Source organism: Atta colombica, unplaced genomic scaffold, assembly GCF_001594045.1.
Source record: "Atta colombica isolate Treedump-2 unplaced genomic scaffold, Acol1.0 scaffold69, whole genome shotgun sequence".
NCBI lineage: Eukaryota > Metazoa > Arthropoda > Insecta > Hymenoptera > Formicidae > Atta > Atta colombica.
Window position 1 is genome coordinate 245,637 of NW_017259560.1, and position 21,011 is coordinate 266,647.

General features: G+C 29.1%; 2 protein-coding genes across 3 annotated transcripts in view; one reads left to right on the plus strand and one right to left on the minus strand.

The window, feature by feature from the left end:
• The window catches only part of LOC108692313 (snRNA-activating protein complex subunit 3), an 18,893-nt gene extending 6,178 nt beyond the window's left edge, over positions 1–12,715 (plus strand). The window contains exon 5 of the mRNA XM_018200507.1: positions 12,423–12,715. Within this exon, the coding sequence (XP_018055996.1) occupies positions 12,423–12,702 (280 nt within the window). The 3' untranslated portion in view covers positions 12,703–12,715. The remainder of the gene's footprint in view (positions 1–12,422) is intronic.
• Positions 12,716–12,783: 68 nt separating this feature from the next.
• Positions 12,784–21,011, minus strand: part of LOC108692311 (transmembrane and TPR repeat-containing protein 4) — a 33,576-nt gene continuing 25,348 nt past the window's right edge. For both annotated transcript variants that reach the window (XM_018200506.1, XM_018200505.1), the window contains exon 12: positions 12,784–12,935. In XM_018200506.1, the coding sequence (XP_018055995.1) occupies positions 12,784–12,935 (152 nt within the window). The remainder of the gene's footprint in view (positions 12,936–21,011) is intronic.

Genomic DNA, 21,011 nt, shown 5'->3' on the forward strand with positions numbered 1-21,011 from the left:
TTAAGCATTAAAGATTTAGCTTCAACCGTTATAGGCTTGAATATTCTTAAAAGTCCAAAAAACCAGGGCGAATGAGAGTCAGCGTGATAGTTGCAAAATGTAAATTTAAATCTTTATTTAAAAAAACCATAGTACGTTTCATGACTTAAAAGTGAGCCGAAACATACTATGGTATATTTTTTTAATAAAGATTTAAGTTTATATTTTGCATAATAACTGCCACTCTCATACGCCCTGGTTTTTTGAATTTTTTATTTTTAAATTTGAGAGTTTGTAAGAAGATTACATTATTACTATTTTGAATATTCTTCTTTATTGTTTATCTAATAATTAATGATGATAATGATGAGAACTAAATACATTTGTCAAAATGAATATAAATATCAATTGAATCAAAATAACTGCTTTTCAAACCAGTGATTTGTAAAATGAAAATCTTATGTTATGGAATTATTAAAAATTGAAAAATAATTTAACTTTCAACTTGTGATTAGCAAAACATTTCAATATAGAATTTTATAGAAAAAATTTTATAGAAAAAAATATTAGAGAGCTGATAAAAACTATTTGTATCACTAATTTTTTCAAAAAATTAACGAGAAAATATAAATTTAATTTTTTTTCAATGTGGCCCACCTTTTAAAACAATCTGAAAAAATATATTTTGGTAAGAAGTTAAACAGCTTCATATGCAATTTTTTAAGATGATAGATCAATGTAGTAAGGGTGAAAAATTTTTTTAAAGTTATTTTCATTTTTTTTTAAATCGAAATTTACACAAAAAAAAAGAATTAAAAAAATATCCTCATTGATATCCAAAGTTTCAGATTTTTTTCAGAATTTTATTTGATTTTTTTTTTAGTAAATGTAATAATCGGAAAATTGTAAAAAAATCATTTTTTTGCTTTAACTTGGTCTCATATAAAAATCTAAAATTTGATATGTAAGTTTTTTGTAAAATGTTACCTTAGAAAAAAAGGTCAGCTTAAAAAGGGCATTTTCACCATATTTATTTTGCTAAATTCTTACTTGATGATCTATATTGTAATATTTTGTTATTTAAAATAATTTGATTTTAAGAAAAATTAGGGTACTCTGATTTAATAAAAGTGTTTTTCAAAGTATTTTCAAAGTTAACTTTTTATTTAACTTAAATTAACTCAATTTTAACGCTAAAACCGCGGATCTAAATTAATTGCGATTCAAGATAAATCTGGTTTTATACAAAGAAATATCAAAAGAAAGAATACTTGTAATTAATTATGATTATGAAAAATCACAAAAATCTAAAGCAAATCCAAATTAACAAAATTCTGAATATGAAATGTAGTTTTTCAATTCAAATAAATTCAGTTAAATTCAAGTTAATCCCATTGTAACAAAAAAATTTTTATTATTTAAAATATGAATTCAGATAAATAAAATTTGAATTTATTTTAATCCATTTTTCTTTACTGGGGATGCTCCTCGTAATAACTTTTTAAATAATAACATTTAATATCTTCTAATAATTGTATTAGCGTAAAATTATTTAAAAAGAATGTAGAATTATGTTCAGATAATGCTTCTGTAATTTTTTCGTGATTTCTATGAAGTACGCAACTAATGTATTTATCATAGTGAAAAAAGATAGATGAGATTTAAGGGCTGCAGTAGGACCCAAATTTGATTGACTAGACTTTGATTGCTTTGAATTGTGCCGTTATGTGTCTTGTCTTCTTTCATCATGATATTTATATTAATAATATACAAAAAAAAATAAAAAATGCAATAGAAATAATCATCACCAGGTTTTTGGACATTGAATATGATTTTGTTTGTCAAGTTATGGCCGCAGCACAAATTCTTGCATAAAGAAATCAACTAATCAGAATCTTTCCTTTTCTCTTATTCCATGAAAAAAAAGAATTTCGATTGGTTAATTTCTCTTATGCACTATATATTATGCATTATGCAAGAATCTGTGCTGCGGCCATTACTCTATTACGTATTATAATTTTTCGAAATTTGCGAATAAAGATAAAAAAATAGCTATTTTAATGTCTTTTAATGTATTTTAATGTATTTATATTACAACTACAACATATATTGGAAATTATTTTATTGTAATCAAAATTAAATGTATCATAATCGACAAAGATCGACTTTTTAACTTAATTTTAATACTAATGTCCGCACAAAAATTTGTTAATATGATCGTTGTGTCTCTTGTAACTAATTGTTGCCTTACACAACGATATGTGACTAGTATTTATTCGATGACTGCATGCGACATTCAATGTGGTGTCGCCATTTATCTAATAGTTTCGTTATATCAACGTGATGCTAGCGGACGGTATAGTGTTAACTATAATAAAACTTCTTCAATACGCCATATATCTTCATTATAGCCATGCTATTGGTGATTCTCAAAAAATTGGAATTATTTAATAGTAATTTTGTTCACATACATTTTGTTTCCATTGAATTTATGAAATGTAGTACATTTAAAATGTTCCATAGGATATGTTAGTTTTGTCACAAAAGCAGCCAAACAAATAATATAATAATATCATGATAATCTAACGATAATATAGAAGGGGTCCCAAAATAATCGCCAAATATTTCATGGACAGATAGAATGAACTAAATTGTTTCGAAAAGTCTTGTATTTTGCAATTTTCGCAATGATTAACAAGATATTAATTACTAAAAATTGTTGAAAATTGATCTTCAATAATTTTTTACACAAATACTATTAACTTTACAAAAAAACTGTAAGAGACAAAAATTATTTATTTTCTTCTCATAGAGCTCTAAGAATTTTTTCAGAATTTTTTATCAATTTTTTAATACTGCATTTTTTTACTAACATGAGAAAATACGGTATTAAAAAATTCTTAAAAAATTTTGAAAAACTTCTATAAGAAGAAAATGAATAATTTTTATCTCGCAGTTTTTCTGTAGAGTTAGTGTTTAAGTAAAAGAATATTGAAAACCAATTTTCGATACTTTTTAATAATTAATATCTTGTTAACTATTGCGAAAATTGCAAAATGGTAGAGGACTTTTCAACTCAGTTTAGTCTGCTCTATCTGCCTATGATATTATTTGGCGATTATTTTGAGACACTCTATGTACAGAGTGATCCAGACCAACCGCAGGAGACGGCATGTATGTATTCCTCATGAAAAACTGTAGAAAATATTAATAGCAAAATGTTGAAGTGTTAATAGTTTTTGAATGAGCCTTTGAAACCATCCAGCTATGGCATGTAAAGTTCGCGCCGTCAAGTGGTCGGCCGCGTTCGCTCTTTGACGGATAGAATTTTGCACAATAAGAGCAAGGGAATCAACCAATCGAAATCCTTTTCCATGGAATGGGAGGAAAGGAAAGATTCTGATTAGTTGATTCGCTTATGCACTGTGCGTTATGCAAAAGTCTGTACTACGGCCTTATCGCTAAACATCACGACGCTGAATGAGTATTGAAAAGGTTCCGTGAAATCTCTATTAACGTCTATTGCTGTATTCTTAAATTAAGTCCAATTTAATTGACGAGAAGTAATTTCAATTGCAAATATAACGATATATCATGAAAAAGTATGTTTTTGAAATATACATTTTAAATAATAAATATTAATAAATTAAATCAATATTAATTAAATCATTCAAACAAATAATATTAAAACATCAGTCAATTACATTTTTAAAACTTGTATATTATAATTTCTTAATAAAAATGTCCTTGCATATTTATGTAATAATCTTGAAGGTATTGAGAGAGCTCTGAAGCATCTTCACCACTTGTCATATCGTCATGCCTGAGCGCGCGAAATATCAATATCTATCATAATACCAGCTTCGTGATTAGTAAACTTTAATCGTTATTAATTAAAAAATTATTATAGTCTCGACATTTTCGTATTAAGATTTTCGTCTTATAATGTTCTAAAGAAAGTTCTTAAAAGGATATTTTGGGATCTCTATACAAATAGATACAGTAGATATATATAAACTTTTACTAGTCTCCTGGTACATTTTTCAGTTCTCTCTCATACTTTTTGACAGGGAATTAAAAATTTTGAAATTAAATTAAAATAATTTTAAATTAAATTAATATTTCATTCTGATATCAAAAAGCAAATTGAATACAATGTTATATTCATGTTACATTAAACAAAATTTAGTATTAGGTGTATAACTTTGCTTCCGCCGTTTTTTTCCGAAATTCGAGGCTTTATTGTAAAAAACTGGTTATACATTTATGATTCAAAGTATTGTCCATCGCTGGCCACTACTTTCTCTCATCTTTCGGGTAGCGTACGAATCCCGCGTCGAAAAAACTGGTCATCTTTTGAGGCTATTCACGAATCGATCCAATTTTTTACTTCTTCATAAGACCGGAAGTGCTGGTCAGCCAGGCCGTGTGCCATTGATCGAAACAAGTGATAGTCAGAGGGAGCAACGTCTGGAGAATACGGCGGGTGGGGTAGGACTTCCCATTTCAACGTTTCCAAGTATGTCTTGACCACTTTCGCAACATGGGGTCGAGCATGCTGCAAAATCGCTTTATCGTGTCTCTCGTTGTATTGCGGCCGTTTGTCTTTCAATGCTCGGCTCAAACGCATCAATTGCGTTCGATATCGATCACCTGTGATTGTTTCAGTTGGTTTTAACAGTTCATAATACACTACGCCGAGCTGATCCCACCAAATACAGAGCATGACCTTGGAGCCGTGAATATTCGGTTTGGCCGTCGACGTGGAAGCATGGCCGGGAACTCCCCATGATTTTCTGCGCTTGGGATTATCGTAATGAACCCATTTTTCGTCCCCAGTCACAATGCGATGCAGAAATCCCTTCCGTCTTTGCCTTTCAAGCAGCTGTTCACAAGCAAACAAACGCCGTTCAACATCTCTCGGCTTCAATTCGTACGGCACCCAATTTCCTTGCTTCTGAATCATTCCCATGGCTTTGAGGCGTTTTGAAATGGCTTGTTGAGTCACTCCCAATGATCGTGCCAATTCTTCTTGATTTTGACACGAGTCTTGCTCAAGTAATGCCTCCAATTCTGCATCTTCGAAAACCTTCTCTCTTCCACCGCTATGCCGGTCTTCGACGAAATCACCGTTCTTGAAGCGTTGAAACCACTCACGACACGTTCTTTCACTAATAGCGGCCTCACCATAAGTATTTGAGAGCATTCGATGAGCCTCAGCCGCAGATTTCTTCATATTGAAGCAAAAAATTAAAACCTCCCACAAATGACGAGAATTTGGCTCGTAAACTGACATTTTCAATCGAGAATAACTTTATGATGCAGACACAAATCGATTAATGTTTCTATGGGGTTGACAGATGCCCAAGTTTATTGTATGACGTCTATAATCTATTTATTTCGACCATCACTTACCGCTAAAACCATCTATAGGAAAACGGCGGAAGCAAAGTTGTACATCTAATAAAAATAATAAACTTGAAGTGTAATACATATTAGAGAACTGATGTGATGAGTGGCTTAGCACTTTTTTCGCAGCGAAGATACGGCGTAGCATAATTGCAAAACGTAGGTTACTAGTTTAACTAACCTTATTTCGTATTTATTAAACATGTGAAAATCGTTTCTTTGCTGATACTGTAAATACATATTTTTAGGAACAATTTTAAGGCCTTGGCACATACAAAAACTTAAGACATAAGACTTAAGCAAGGAAATCATCATGTTGGATTCTACTATTTATTGTAAGCTACGTTATGATCTTACATCTTAAATTATTTTATGTATCATGGCCTTTACATTTAAACCTGGACAAAGTTTGATGGCATTTTTTTGTAAATAAAATTTAATCGAATAAAATCAAAAAAAATGTGAATGATAAGTATGACTAATGTAGAATATATATAAAGCAAAAAAGTTAATAAATAACTTTAAATTTATATTATAAACATGGATTGTATTATAAATTTCATAATTGTGTGTAACACTCTAAGGGACTTAGGTTTTCATGTATAGAAGTTTATTTTTAGACGTAAATAAATTGTTGTTTATTGGTTGCCTATATAGATATAGATAGATGTTATAACCTTTCTTTATGAGGAACACAATTTTAACATATTTAAACGTATTTAAAAAGTATAGCATGCAAAAATTTCAGTTTTTTTAGAATCACCCATATGACAAAAAAATATTAAAATAATTTTCTTTTATCCCAAAAGGAGAAGGGTCAATAAAGGCGTCTTTGGTTTGCTCAGGATTTTCAATAAATAATTTTTTATTATGTGATTATTGAGAATATAAAAAATAATCATCAAATATGAAAATAATTTAATCGCTAAAATCACAATTAATAATTAGTCTAGATGTACCAATTATAATACTTTTCATGACTAATAAATTTATTGCCATCATAAAGCTTTTATCACCGCGTTAAGAATCATTGTAAAGATTTTTAACATTAAAAAAAAATTTTATTTTTTTCATTTTATTTTTAATAGATTTTTTATTTATAAAGTTTTTGGATGTTATTAAGGCTTCTACATGAATCGTGATGCCATAAGCGAGAAATGACTTTTTTGTTGTATATCATTTGTAAATTAAAGACAATTTGGATAAAACGAAATATAATTTCTTTTTGCAAATCATAAAAGACACTTAAAAGTGAAAATAGACTACGAAGTAAACTACTTTCACGTGCCTTTTATTATCTTTTACCAGGAGAGATAAGAGCTTCAATCCATTTTTCCAAGTGTTTTGAAGCAGTCTCATTATTTCGTTTTATCCACATTGTTTTTATGTACAAATGACGTAACAAAAGTTAACATGTCATTTCTTACTTGTATCACGATCTAATATAATCGCAACAATTATTAGTAGCCTTAAACATTACGATCATAATTTTTAAGCATCTTCTGATGATAATTGTTCAAAATTTGACGATTAGAATGTAGATATAATATTATAGCAGGATTGGAAATGTTACTTCATAAAACTAACGCATTATCGTAATGAGAATATCAGACTGGATTGACGAATATAATTGACGGTTACTCGGATCTATTTTAATCTATTTCAATCACTAATCTATTTCAATCACTACATCGTAATTGACTGAAATATAATCGGACAAGTGTTAATCGCCAACCCATAATATACACATTACCGTTACTTTTTATAAAAAGTAATATGTTACCGTTATCAATTACCAATGTTAAAAATAAAGTGTTTACTTTACTTAGAAAGTGGTTACTTTCTTCATTATTTTTTGTAATGTTAAAGTATATTAAATTTAAAAATGACATTAATTAATAGTTAATTGTGAAATCAATGTTAAAACTTAATATTTTAAGTTGGTCTCTACAACAAGTTTTTCTTTATATTAAATTTATCTAATAATGCTTTAATAATTTTTTATATTAATATTTTTATTTTTTTTATACATGCTTATTATTAGGAAATTATAATTTACAAACGCAGAAAAAAATTTTTATTAAACATTGTTTTTGATGTTGTTATTAAGAATATATTCTAGTATTCTTTAGTTGATATTAAACAATTTATAATTCATGTTACATATAGGCCGCGATTCACGCTTACAACGCTTAAAAATCATTTCATCCTTGTTCTTTATCAAATATTAAACGAAGATAAACGATGCTCACAAGCGTTGTCAGCAATTGGATCATGTCCATAGATATATTAGATTATATTAGATTTTCAATATCGGCAGTAAGTATAATAGCCTAAGATACGAAGTGCAAAACATTTGTCGATATTTATATTTCTATTATAAAATATTTATAGCTAATTGTGAAAATAATGCGATCTATTGAATAGTTATGAAGATAATAAAAAATTAAAGTAATAATAAAAGTAACGACTTAATTTGTTATCGTTACAAATAGAAAACAAATAATGATCATTATCGAAAAAGTAATGAAAATTATAACAGTGTTACAAATAACATTACTTCCTAATCTTGCATAGTAGTATATAGATTAATTACATTATTAATTATAATTAATTATAATTATAATTATATTATTAATTATATAGATTAATAATTATATTATTATGACAAATTATAAACATAAACAAAATTTACTGGCTATCCGAATAATAATTATGACTTTAATCAAAATTGTGTAAAAGGAAATGAAAGCCAGTATTAGTTCTTGTTGCGAAACTAATCTACATATATCATTCTTTAATTATCAGAAAAACAATAAATGTTTCGATTTTTATTATAATATGATTCAATATGACTCAAATATAATACGACTTAATATTTAAATATCATTGAATACATATATAAAAATACAATCGCAAAAAAGGTTCTACAAAATCGCATTAATTTTTTATCATTGTGTGATTGAATTAAAACAGTTGTTATCAGTATTCAATATACTTGCGGCCTATGCGTGCAAAAACTATCTTTAAGTATTGAGTCTTAATAATAATAATTCGGACTCTCAAATATTTAAAAAAATTAAAGAGAGAACGACTGATACGAGGATACACTATCTACGTCAAGAACGCAGATGGTGTAGCGTGATAAATAAAACAAATTTTACAACATTTAATATATATTCTTCACTTAACGTTTCGGTTCTTTATTTGAACCATCTTCAGAATGTTTCAAAGTGATGATAAGCGTCAAACCATATAGGTAGATTAATTGAGAGAAGATGGATTTTATTATCGATCAAGTGAAAACTCCCTGGCTAAGAAAAACTACCAGAATTTAGAATTAATCAGAAAGTCCAAATCTCAAGCATGATAAAGAGCTAATAACAAAAAAAGACTCACCCTGATCCACAATTTACAGAGATATATAAAGATATATATTCATTGGTTCCGTTCAATAAAAATTATATTTAGTAAAAAATTTCAAGCAATAAAAGTTAAAATATGGTATTATGTCTAGTTACTGTGACAGTCCGCTTATAAATAACAAAGAACTAAGTGTCGCAGGTCAAACAAGAGACATAAAATATATAAATATATGTATGAAAAATGTTATAATTCTTCGATAATAGATAAGTGGTGTAAACAATCTATGTCCGATTATAAATTTAAACCTGATTGATTTGCTGTAATATGTAGCACTTCTGCGAATTTTTTTATTATAACATTTTTCACAATCAAATACTTTAACATTATTCCAGTCAAAATCATGGTCATATGAATCCTATTCGGTCAGTGATGACCAAATGTGTTATATTTCTATTTATGTATCTAATATATTCCAATATGAAGTTATTTATTGGTCTGCCCTACATAAGATGCATTACATTTAAACATGAAATTTTATATATTAATTTTATATATTATATTGTTATTTTCATTTAGTGTCCTTAATAAATTTATGTAATTTATTTAACTATGAAAGACCATAAAATTAAAATTCTTAAATATGAATTTCTCAGAGCAAATAGAAGATAAGGCATCACAAGGAACTACTTGTGGTCGACTATATGTTATTATTATTATTATTTTATTTTTCGTTCTGTAAAAAAATCTTTATTAAAAAGATATCTAAGACGTTTTTTAATTGTTTCAAATATGTATTTTAAAGAGTATTCGTTTTCTGAAAAAAAACATATGATATAATTAAAATTTTTCTCGTGAAATCTAGAATGTGAATAAAGGAAAGTGTGTCCAGGCTTATTATCATGTCCCCTTTTAGAAATCTGGATGCTAGATAAATAATTCAGATGGTTTATGATACCAATCGAATTCACTTATCTCTTTCGTAATAATGATAGTTGTGTCCAAAAAATTAAGTTTTTGACCACCTATTTCCATGGTAAATTGTAATCTCCTATTGAAGGAATTGAAAAATCTGAATGCAATCGACTTTGTCAATCGGTATAGTCATGGTAATATCATCTACCTATTTATAATAGAAAAGTATCTGAAAATGAATTGTCTTAGCCCCCCCTTCTCCCCCCTCCATCCCAGATCTCAAGGTTCTACAACATCAAATCCGCAATTATCGGTGACAAGGGAATTCATAGATATTCCGAAATTTTGTTTGTAAAACTTCAAATTTAAAGTAAGTAGAATTTAATATGAGTTGAATAGCGTCAATAAATTCTTTTTTGAGAATATTACTTGTTAGCCATGTGAGTCCATTTTATGGAAATGCTATTAATAGCTAGATCGATAGGAACATTCGTAAAGAGGAAAACTACATCCAAAGAAACCAAAACATATTTTACGTCTCTTGTTTGACCTGCGACACTTAGTCATAGTCACTTCTTTGTCATAAGCGGACTGTCACAGAAACTAGACATAATACTACATTTTAACTTTTATTGCTTTAAACTTTTTACTAAATGTAATTTTACTAAATGTAATTGAACGAATATATTTTTGTTACATCTCTGTAAATTAGATCTCTGTAAAGAAGATCTTAAGGTGAGTCTCTTTTTGTGTTATTAACTCTTTATCTCATCTCATTTTGCTAAGAAAAATTGTTTGAATTATAGTGATATTCATGCTTGAGATTTGGATTTTCTGATTAATATTCTAAATTCTGGCATCTCCTTAGCCATAGTTTTCACTCTTGAGATCGATAATAAAATCCATTCTTCTTTCAATTGATCTATCTATATGGTTTGACACTTATCATCATTTTGGATTATTCTGAAGATGGTTCAAATAATGAACCAAAAGTACACTACTTATATGTTGTAAAATTTGTTTTATTTATCACACTATACCATCTGTGTCCTTGACTTGTACTAGCCATTTTCTCTTTAATTTCATGTATTGAATATTGTTTTCCAGGAGAAGAAACTTTCTTCGATAATCGTGATTATTTAGCATAATCATGATTATTTAGCATAAAAGTCACAAATCCTATGAATTATTAATTTAACTTCAAATATTAAACTATTTAGTATAGCTATAATAAAACATAAGTCATAAAAATATAAAAATTATAAGTATCGAAAAAAAATGTCTTTAGAAATTTTAAAGTCAAAGTCAAAATTTATATTTAATAGTAAAATACCTCATCAAAAGTAAAATACCTATGTGTCTGACATGATCTGATTATAACTATCTTTTCTATCTTTTCTCAAGTTTTTTTATTATAAAAGTAATGATCTGGAGTCGAAACGTTAGTTTAAAGTAGGCATATTTTTATTTTTATTTAATGTTATTTGTATCATATTACATCATATTAAATTTGTTATTTTGGTTCATAACCCTTCCTAATACAATTTCTTTTATAAAAGTAATCATCGGTGACAGAAGAAGCACAATGATCTAACGAAATGTTTGTTTAGATAATTCAACATTTGTATAGATAGAAAGAACTATTCAGGGAAGGAGGATTCCCTCTAGAATTCGTGGAGTGGACATACTTTCAAGGACAGGGAAATAAATATTCGATAATTTAGTATCACTTTGCCTTTAATCCATAATTTGATTTTTTTTCTTATATACGTGATTTCATGTAATATGAAGGTTCTATATCTAAGATTGCGACTGATTGTCTCAAAATCATGTTTTATTGATTTAGATTATTAATGTTTAATTAATCACATAGAGAGAGAGAGAGAGAGAGAGAGAGAGAGAGAGAGAGAGAGAGAGAGAGAGAGAGAGGAGGAGGAGGAGGATTGACATAATTTTGTAGAAGCTTTTTGCGAATGTATTTTTATATATGTATTTTGAATGATAAGCCCACAAAAAAGTACCCTGTGCTGGAGTGGAGATCCAGCTATTCTTATGTATTTTGAATCGCTGAATATGAATCTGACATAAAAATAGGACTTTCCGAGGCAAATTTTCAATCTAGAGCAAAAAAATGGGTTAAAAATAGGTTATTTTTTTCGCTTTAGATTGAAAATTTATTCTGGATGATCCTATTTTGATGTTCAGATTCATATTCAACGACTCAAAATACATAAGAATTGCTGGTCTCCAACACACAGTATTTTTTTTGTGAGTCTGTGTAATTTTTTATATTGAAATTGATCTAATAATAAAAATCGAAATATTTATTGTTTTTCTGAAAATGAAAGAATGGTACTTCGCAACAAAAACCAGTGTTGATTTTCGTGCTCCTATTGTTACACAATTTTGATTTATTCATAAAGCCTTTATTATTAGTTTTTTATAGCTTTATAGATCAAGTTTTTCTCATTTAATGGTTATTTTTGACCTGATGATCAAGATAAAAAAATTGTTTTTTGAAAATCATTAGCGGGCCAAAAATGATCTTATTAATCCTTCTCTCTTTTGCAAATTGTAATGTAATAGAGAAATTTGTGTGGGAGATATCATATTAACGCTCAAAAAAATGGGAAATAATTATTCGTATTCTTGTATTTGAAAAAAATAATTTTTTATTAATATAGTAAGTTATAGTTTTATTAATATCATTTTTACTTAATAATTATTAAATAAACGTTATTAATTATTTTTGTTAGGTTGGTAACTGTAGATGATGTATTAACGTCATCTGCTTATCCAAGAATAGAAAAAATAAGACCTGTTTCTGGAAAAAACTGCATCTATTGCGGAATATTTAATGTACATTGGATTGTAACAGAACATGATAGAATACCACATGATACAAGTTACTTTTGCAATAGATGTTTCATATCTTATAACTATGTCGACGGCAAAAAAGTTGGAAATTTCAAAGCATATAGTTATCCTTGTATACCACAATTAATGTCGATAATAAGAAGACCTAAGAAATCTTAAACTTTTATATATGTATCCGTCATATGTATGTGTATAAATATATTTGAAATACATATTAGTATATATATTTAATGTAAAATATTAGTGTAACAAAGTTATTTTATTTGATCCTTTTAATGTATACAATCTTTGCAAGTTGTCTTTTGCACTGTATAAATCCGGCTTTAATTGTAGTGCTTTCTTATACATCTCCTCTGCAGCATTTAATTTATTCCAACGATGATATAAGACACCTAAATAAAATATTTCTGATTTTATATATCTTAAATTATTCATATCTTATGCATAATTAAAAATTAGTGTTGTCATATTAGTTTGAAGAAATTGTCGAGGTAATTATGTACAGACAAATTATGTTTAGACAAATTGTTATAGCTGCACTTATTTTAAAAATTCAGAAAAAGTTTTTTATCAATACGTCTTTTCTTTGGCTTTCTTACATCAAAACTTAATTTTTGAAAAACTTTAAATCTATTAAGGATTGAGGGGAGTGACAAGCTCTAACTCATACACCTCATTTACGGTGTAACTACATATCTACACTCTATAAAATTCTACCATATATTATCTTGTAGAAGAAATCTTTTACCGTAAAACTTGTTTTGACTTTTTATGAAACTACGAGGCCTGCTAAACAAAATTTTGGAATTTCGCTCTTAAGACTCCTTAGTCCTTGACTGAATTGAGAGAACTCTGCGTTGACGGTAGGACACAGAATCAGACGGCAGTCTGGTGAAACCGGTAGTCACACACTTAAGCACAAATCTATGTCCGTGTGCTTGTCTGCGGCACGTCGAGAGTGAACGAGACAGTGAGTTTCTTCTCAAACTAATCACTTGTTTCAAGCGAAATTTCTCGGCAATCTCGGCCGCTCGGCGGCCCTAGGCATCAATAGGAGCGGTGAACATTCTAAATAACATATAAGTTTTAATAAATAGTGTACTCCTCCTATTAATCCAAAATAGTATAAATTATGTTAAAACGCAATAGTTTACGTTTATGTTTAATTGTTTATGATTTTTCATTTTTACGCGTTATATATAGTATACCTCTCCTTCATAAATTCGAGTAGCAAGAATAGTTCAGTAGAACTAGAATTTTAACCGGAAAAAAATTATAAACCATCATTTCTCTTCACGAAAGTTTCGAAAGACCATCAGAAAAAAAATGTGTATGTTTGAGACTCGAGACTTGTGAAGAAAATATACGAAAAAAAATCATATAATTGCAAAAAGCACGTTTTTTGCTTATAAAATGAAAGATATTGATTGTATGAAATTGATATTAAAAAATGTAGGTATTCGAAATATTTACAAAATGAGACGTGGAACATTAAAATCGATCTATTAGTTCAATAGAAAAAAAAATAAAAAATACCGAAAATGGTCTTTTTCACTTGCTCTCTGTTCATTGAGATTTAAACGCCAAGTTTTGAAATTCTCGTAAAATGTAGCCCTCATAATGACGAACAAATCTAGCCCTGAACAAACCTGAAATTTTCATTTGTTTTTACAAAAAGCCATTTGTTCACTTGTCTGCGGAAAACTTAATTTCTTCATCTTTGAGTAGTCGCATAGTAATTTACAGGGATTTTTCTTCTTCAAGAGTTGCACTATCATGTAGTTGCATTATCACACTTAACAAAACATTCTTTGCAGTTAAACTATTATAAAATGTTTTTAAAAAATAGATATCTTTTTTCGTATAAAAAAATGGAAATAATTTTGTTACTATGCATCATATCAATTAGCTGTGTGAAGTATTCGAAATCTGACATTTTTCTACGTATTTAAAAAAAAAAGATTACTCTTCGATTATTAGGAGCCGAGATAACAATTTTTTTTTCAAAAAATCACTGTAGCTCTAGTTTTTAAAATTAAGAGTTTCGTCTAGCACCAATTTATCGAGGAAAAATTGAATTTGCTTAAAAAAATCTCGAATTGTAATCAATGAAATTTTAGTTTTTAGAAAATTTTTTCTTTCTTGAATTTTTATTTTTTTGATTTATTATTAAAAAAATCACGTTTGAGTATGGAACGCCTGATTAACAAATTTAAATCACATTAATTATTTAATATGCTGTAAAAAGTCCAATTGGATAATTAAATGTACGGAATTATCAGTTATTCACAAAATTGTTTTTGTGAATTTAATTGCAGATGCAAATATGATATATATAAATAAAGAATTAATAATTTGCCAAATGTTAGTGTAAATAAAGAAACATAGCTAATGTGATTTAAATTTGTTAATCAGACATGCACTCCATACTCAAACGTGATTTTTTAATACAATAATAAACCGAAAAAATAAAAATTCAAGAAAAAAAAATTAAAAATTTCATGGTTACAATTACTTTGCGAAACATTTGGTTAAGCTATTTGTTTATATTAGGTGTAGTAAAAAGAAATCCATTATTTTTGCATGAAATTGAATGGAAAAATAATGGATTTCTTTTTACTACACCTAATATCTCGTCGAGCTACTCCAGATAAAAAAAAAATCAGATTTCTACGTCAATTTATTGCTGCGAAAATGTAAATTTAGCAAATTGATGCATCAAATATTGCGCGAATTGCCGAGCGGATCGATCTTCCTTCTCTCCGCCCAGCGCAATGTCTCGTTCGCGTTCTTCAACTTTCCAATGGTTTTAAACAAATTTTTTCGGCAGTAAAAAATTCGAGAATTTTTCAACAGCAAATTCAATTCCTCCTTGACAAATTGGTGCTAGACGGAATTCTTAATCTTAAAAACTAGATCCACAGTGATTTTTTCGAAAAAAATTGTTATCTTGGCTCCTAATAATCAGAGGGTAATCTTTTTTTTAAATTCATAGAAAAATGTCAGATTTCGAATGCTTCACATGGCTATTTAATATACCGTGACATATTAATGAAATTATTTTTTTATATGAAAAAAAATATCCTCTTTTTAAAGGCGTTTTATAATAGTTTAATTGCAAAAAATCGTTTTGTTATTAAATGTATGTGATAGTGCAATTCTTGAAGAAGAAAAATCATCTCTGTAAACTGCTACATTTCTGTAAACGCTTGTGCGACTGCTCAAAGATGAAGAAATTAAGTTTTCCGCAGATAGATTTGAACAAATGGCAAAAACTAATGAACATTTCAGGTTTGTTCAGGGATTTGTCATTATGAAGATTACATTTTACGAGAATTTCAAAGCTTTGCGTTTCTCAATGAACAGAGAGCAAGTGAACAAAAGGATTTTTTCACCAAGATTTTTTTTTTATTTTTTGCTACTAAACTAATAGATCGATTTTAATGTTTCATGTCTCATTTTGTAATTGTTTCGAGTATCTACATTTTTTTATACACTCGATTTTTTTTCAATCAATCTTTCGTTTTATAAGCGAATAACGCTTTTTGCAACTATTCAATTTTTTTTGCGCATATTTTCTTTATAAGTCTCAAGTCTCGAACATACGCATTTCTTTTTTGATGACTTCGAGATTTTCGTAAAAAGAAATGCTGGTTTATAATTTTTTTCCGATAAAATTCTACTTCTACTGAATTATTCTTGCTACTCGAGTTTATGAAGGGGAGGTATACTATATATAACTCGCATGAAAAATCGTAAACAATTATCTCGTAAACTGTTGCGTTTAACATAATTTATACTATTCTGGATTAAGAGGAGGTATACACTATTACTAATTTATTAAAACTTATGTTATTTAGAATCTCTCCCGCCCCTTATTGATGCCTAGGGCCGCTGAGCGACCGAGAAAGCATTTTCGGTCGCTTGAAACAAGCGATTAATATGAGGAGCTCGCTGTCTCGCGTCGCAGGCGTGCACACTCATGCTTGTTTGTTAACAGCGTATCACGACAAATAGTCAAACTTATAGGCATGAAAAAATGACGTTTTGAAATTTATGTTGCGTGCCTTTTCGTTATTATTTGCTTAATTGTGAAAATGTAACTTGTCTCGTACTTATCAAAGTCGTAATTATCAATGAAAACTAAAATTATCTTGGAATTTTATATGTAAGCGTATATTTTACTTGTTTCAACTGCTCGGATCGTGTGTTTTTACGTGTGTGAATATACGTGTTCACTTTACGTGCCTTTTACGATCATTTACTGATTCAAGGGAAGAAAGGGCAGTTTTCATCAATTTTTACAAGTATTTTAAAGTGATCTCGTTATTTCATTTCATTCAAATTGTCTTTATTTAAAAATAGCACGCAACATAAATTAACATGTCATTCCTCGCTTCTGACGTCACAATTCCAACATGGCTGCCGCAACTAGTTAGGAGTCTTATAATAAATATGCTTCTTATTCGCGATGCAGATACATGTTTTTATGCTGATATTTATCTCTTAGAAGTAATATTACATTAGATCTTTTTGACTTGTTATTTTATGAAGACGCGAAGGCGCATATACAATACATCGAAAAAAAATTTACGAAATTTGAATAAATATTAAATATTTAGATAGTACCAATGGGACCATTGCTTATAGAAAATAAATATTTATTCGATTTAACAAATGATACCTAAATTTAATTTTTTTGAATTTAACAAATATTTATGTATTGTAAATAAATGGCTTCATTGATACTATCTATCTTAATAAATATTTATTCAAATTTTGTGAATTTTTTTTCAGTGTAGAGTCAGATCGAATTGACCCTTGCAAAATTATAATAAATAATATTATGTACTATAATTTCAACTGTATTATAACACACATCGGATGAAATCAGAATGAATTTTTATTGTCTTTTTTTATTAAAAAAATCGCTCTGTAGCTAACTTTCTTGATATATCGTTAATGAAATGCTATTCATATCTTAGCCGTAATGTCAACATAAAGAAATTTGTCTCAGATTGTGGAACATTGATTTTGTCGTTGGCTTGCGAAGCATCATTTTTTTTAAAGTATTTTTTTTCTAAAGTAGTTTTTTTTCTAAAGTTTTTTGACACTGAAAACGATGTTGTTTTCAGAATTTGCTCATCACCTCACATTTTTGAGAAAATTGAGATAGTTAGATGTTAAAAATTGATGTTTTTGGCACTTTAAAAATGAAATTGTGATTAAGGAAATTTTATTTTCTACACTATCTTGTCTAAAGTGCTATCTTTTATCTTCAAAACGAGTTTTTTTTATTTCTGTACGATTTTTATGATAAGTTATGTGGATTTAAAGATATACGCTGCCTCGCGTTGTCGCGCTGCGCGTTCACTTAACACAAGATTCTATCGTGTCTTATCACATGCGCACGCATACACAGAGAGAGATATACGAATATGTGTACAGAGTGAATTATAACGAATGTTCTTACATTTTACTATGGGAAATGAATATTTTTCTTTCTCTTGCGTTCTTTTCGCTTCCATAATCGATTATACATCTTCTATAACGTAGAGACATACATTATAGTTCATTCTGTATACGTGTATGTATAATGTATAGGGTGCATCAAAAGTCTGGAAACTAAATATCGAAAGCAAAGCATTTTTGAAAAAAATATTTTAAATAAAAATTATAATAGCATTTAAAACGATCTATTCATTGATCACATTTGACCTTGGATGACGTCGCCAAGATCAGGTTAAGGTCAAATTGATTTTTTTGGAACGCCTTATTTTTGATGGCAGAATGTAATAGCTGATGTTAAGAGCTTTTCAAAACACTACAATAAAGTCATTTTTCATTAAGTGCTTTTCGAATTATAAGCTTTGAAAGTTACAGTAATTCCGGCATTACGCAAGATGTCCGACCAACGGCTAAAATCTTTTGAATACTATTAAAGATCACATCCTGGATAACATTTGTCAAGATTACAACCATTGGAGATTATACTTTTTATTTTCATTTTAACATAGAAATGAATTTTTAATGCAAAAATGAAAATAAAAGGAACATCTCCAGTGGCCTTGGCAAATGTTATTTAGGACACATGATCTTGAACGACATTTAAGAGATTTTAGCCGTCGATAAGACATCTTGCATCATGCTAATGTCGGTACTATAACTTTCAAGCCTTATAACTCGAAAAGTACGTATAAATATATGTATAATTATACGTATAATAAAAAATAATATTATTATAATGTTTTGAAAAGCTCTCAATATCAGACATTAGATTCTGCCATTAAAAATAGTGTTCCATTTAAAAAAATCGATTTGACCTTAACTTGACTTAGGCGACGCCACTCAAGATCAAATGGATGTAATCAATGAATAGAGTTTTTTAACTCTACAATTTTTGTCTAAAATATTTTTCCCAAAAATGCTTTGCATTTGAGGTATTCGACCATTTCCAGACTTTTAATACACCTGTACACACACATACACACATGCACGCACGCACACGTGCATATGTACATATAATATTATATGGGATGAGGCATTTTAATCGCCTTAGGCGAATATTTCGGAAACTAAGAACGATCAAGAAATTTTATATGAAAGTTATAGGAAAGCTTTTGGGGGAAAGAGAAGATGGAAATAACGAATTTTAGATAGAGGGCACTACCAAGATCAAATCAAGATCAACATGAATTTTTTTAATGGAACCCACCATATTTTATTGCATATCTTGTGGCCTTGAGAGCCTTTCCAAAACACTATAATAAAATATTTTTTCATGAAGTTTTCGAGTTACAGCACCGTTGACTTTAGCATTATGCTACTATACAGGATGTTTTATTTTAAATGATCGATTATTTTGCGAATCGATAATTTTATGACGATCGATTATTTTGCGAATCGATAATTTTATTAAAAAATTTTTCAAACGAAAGTTGCATGGCTTGAAAGAGAACATATGATGGAAATACGGACTTGACCTTGAGTGACTTGTCAAAATTAGGTCAAGGTCATTAATGTTTTTTAAATAGAAATTTATTTTTTATTACATATTCTTGTAGCTTATCTCGAGAGCTTTCCAAAACACTATAATAGTTAAGTATTTTTCGTAAAATACTTATTATAAGGCAAGACCGATCATTGATCCGTCCAACTAAGGCAAGGTCAACGATTTCATTTGAATTGTAAGTGGCTATTTTGAAAAAAAGCTTTAAAAAAGCCTATTAATATAAATTGAAAGAAAATGCTATACGAAAAAGAGGAAAGTTGAATCGTTCAATTGAGAAGATGTTGGGATAAGGACAAGAGTAGAGGATCTGGCTGACCGGAAAGCGAACCGAAAGATTAGTAATAAAAAAGTGAATATATTGGATAAGGTATCATAACGAAAACCTATGATTACAAAAACTTTTTTTACAGAGAAGTTATTTATAAAATAAAATTTAATAAGATAAAGGAAGCATAATATTTTAAAATGATGTCATGATTGTAGATTGTTTACAGGCCTGAACCGATCATCAGGCTCCGTGTTTACGAGGTGTGCGTGAGGCATCATCTGAGCCGTTTATTAGGCGTAATTAAATAATGCTTGCTAGACACTGCTTGAGACCATTCGTTCAGGCACGACAATGAACGACAAAGCGTGGTCGTGTGGTTTCCCAGGACGGATCGTCAGATAAGTCTGTTCCGAGCCAATTCATTGGACATTCACTAGTGGAGTGACCCTGAGTTATCCGTCAGGCAACAACGAAAGAAAGGAGCGGCCATTGCGTGAGACGCCATGATTGACATTATGAGCGAGAACATTTGGAGGCCTTTTCCTCTCTCACCTGTGTTATAAGCAGCTTAACTTTCAGTTATCAGGACGACGAGAATCGGCAACAGCTGCTAATGTTCCACTAACGTGATAGGATCAAATAATTCATTCTTTCCTATCGGAAAGCTATTTATTCTGTCATACTCCGTGCCGATTAAAACCGCCATGAAACAACAACTTGCTAAGAGCAAAAGAAGCGCGGCTGTAATCACAGCGCGATCTATTCGCCATTGATCTTCGTCGATAATCGAGCTTGACCGAACAGAAGGATTGGATTCCGTGTGCGTGAGCGTATGTCAAGCAGTGTGAATAGATCGAGGAGACACGCGCGCGTAAGAATCCCGCGCATGCGTACATGGATAACGCCGGCGATATAACTTTCAAGCTCCATAACTCAGAAAGTATTCAATGATAATATTTTAGAAAGTTCTCCAGATAAGCTGCAAGAATATGTAATAAAAAATAAAGATTTCCATTTAAAAAAATATTAATAACCTGATTGATTTTGACAAGGTCACTTAAGGTCAAATCCATATTTCCATGTGTCCCCCTTCAAGCTATGCAACGTTCGTTCGAAAAGTTTTTCAATAAAATCATCGATTCGCGACCATATCATTTTAAAATGAAACATCCTATATATATATATATA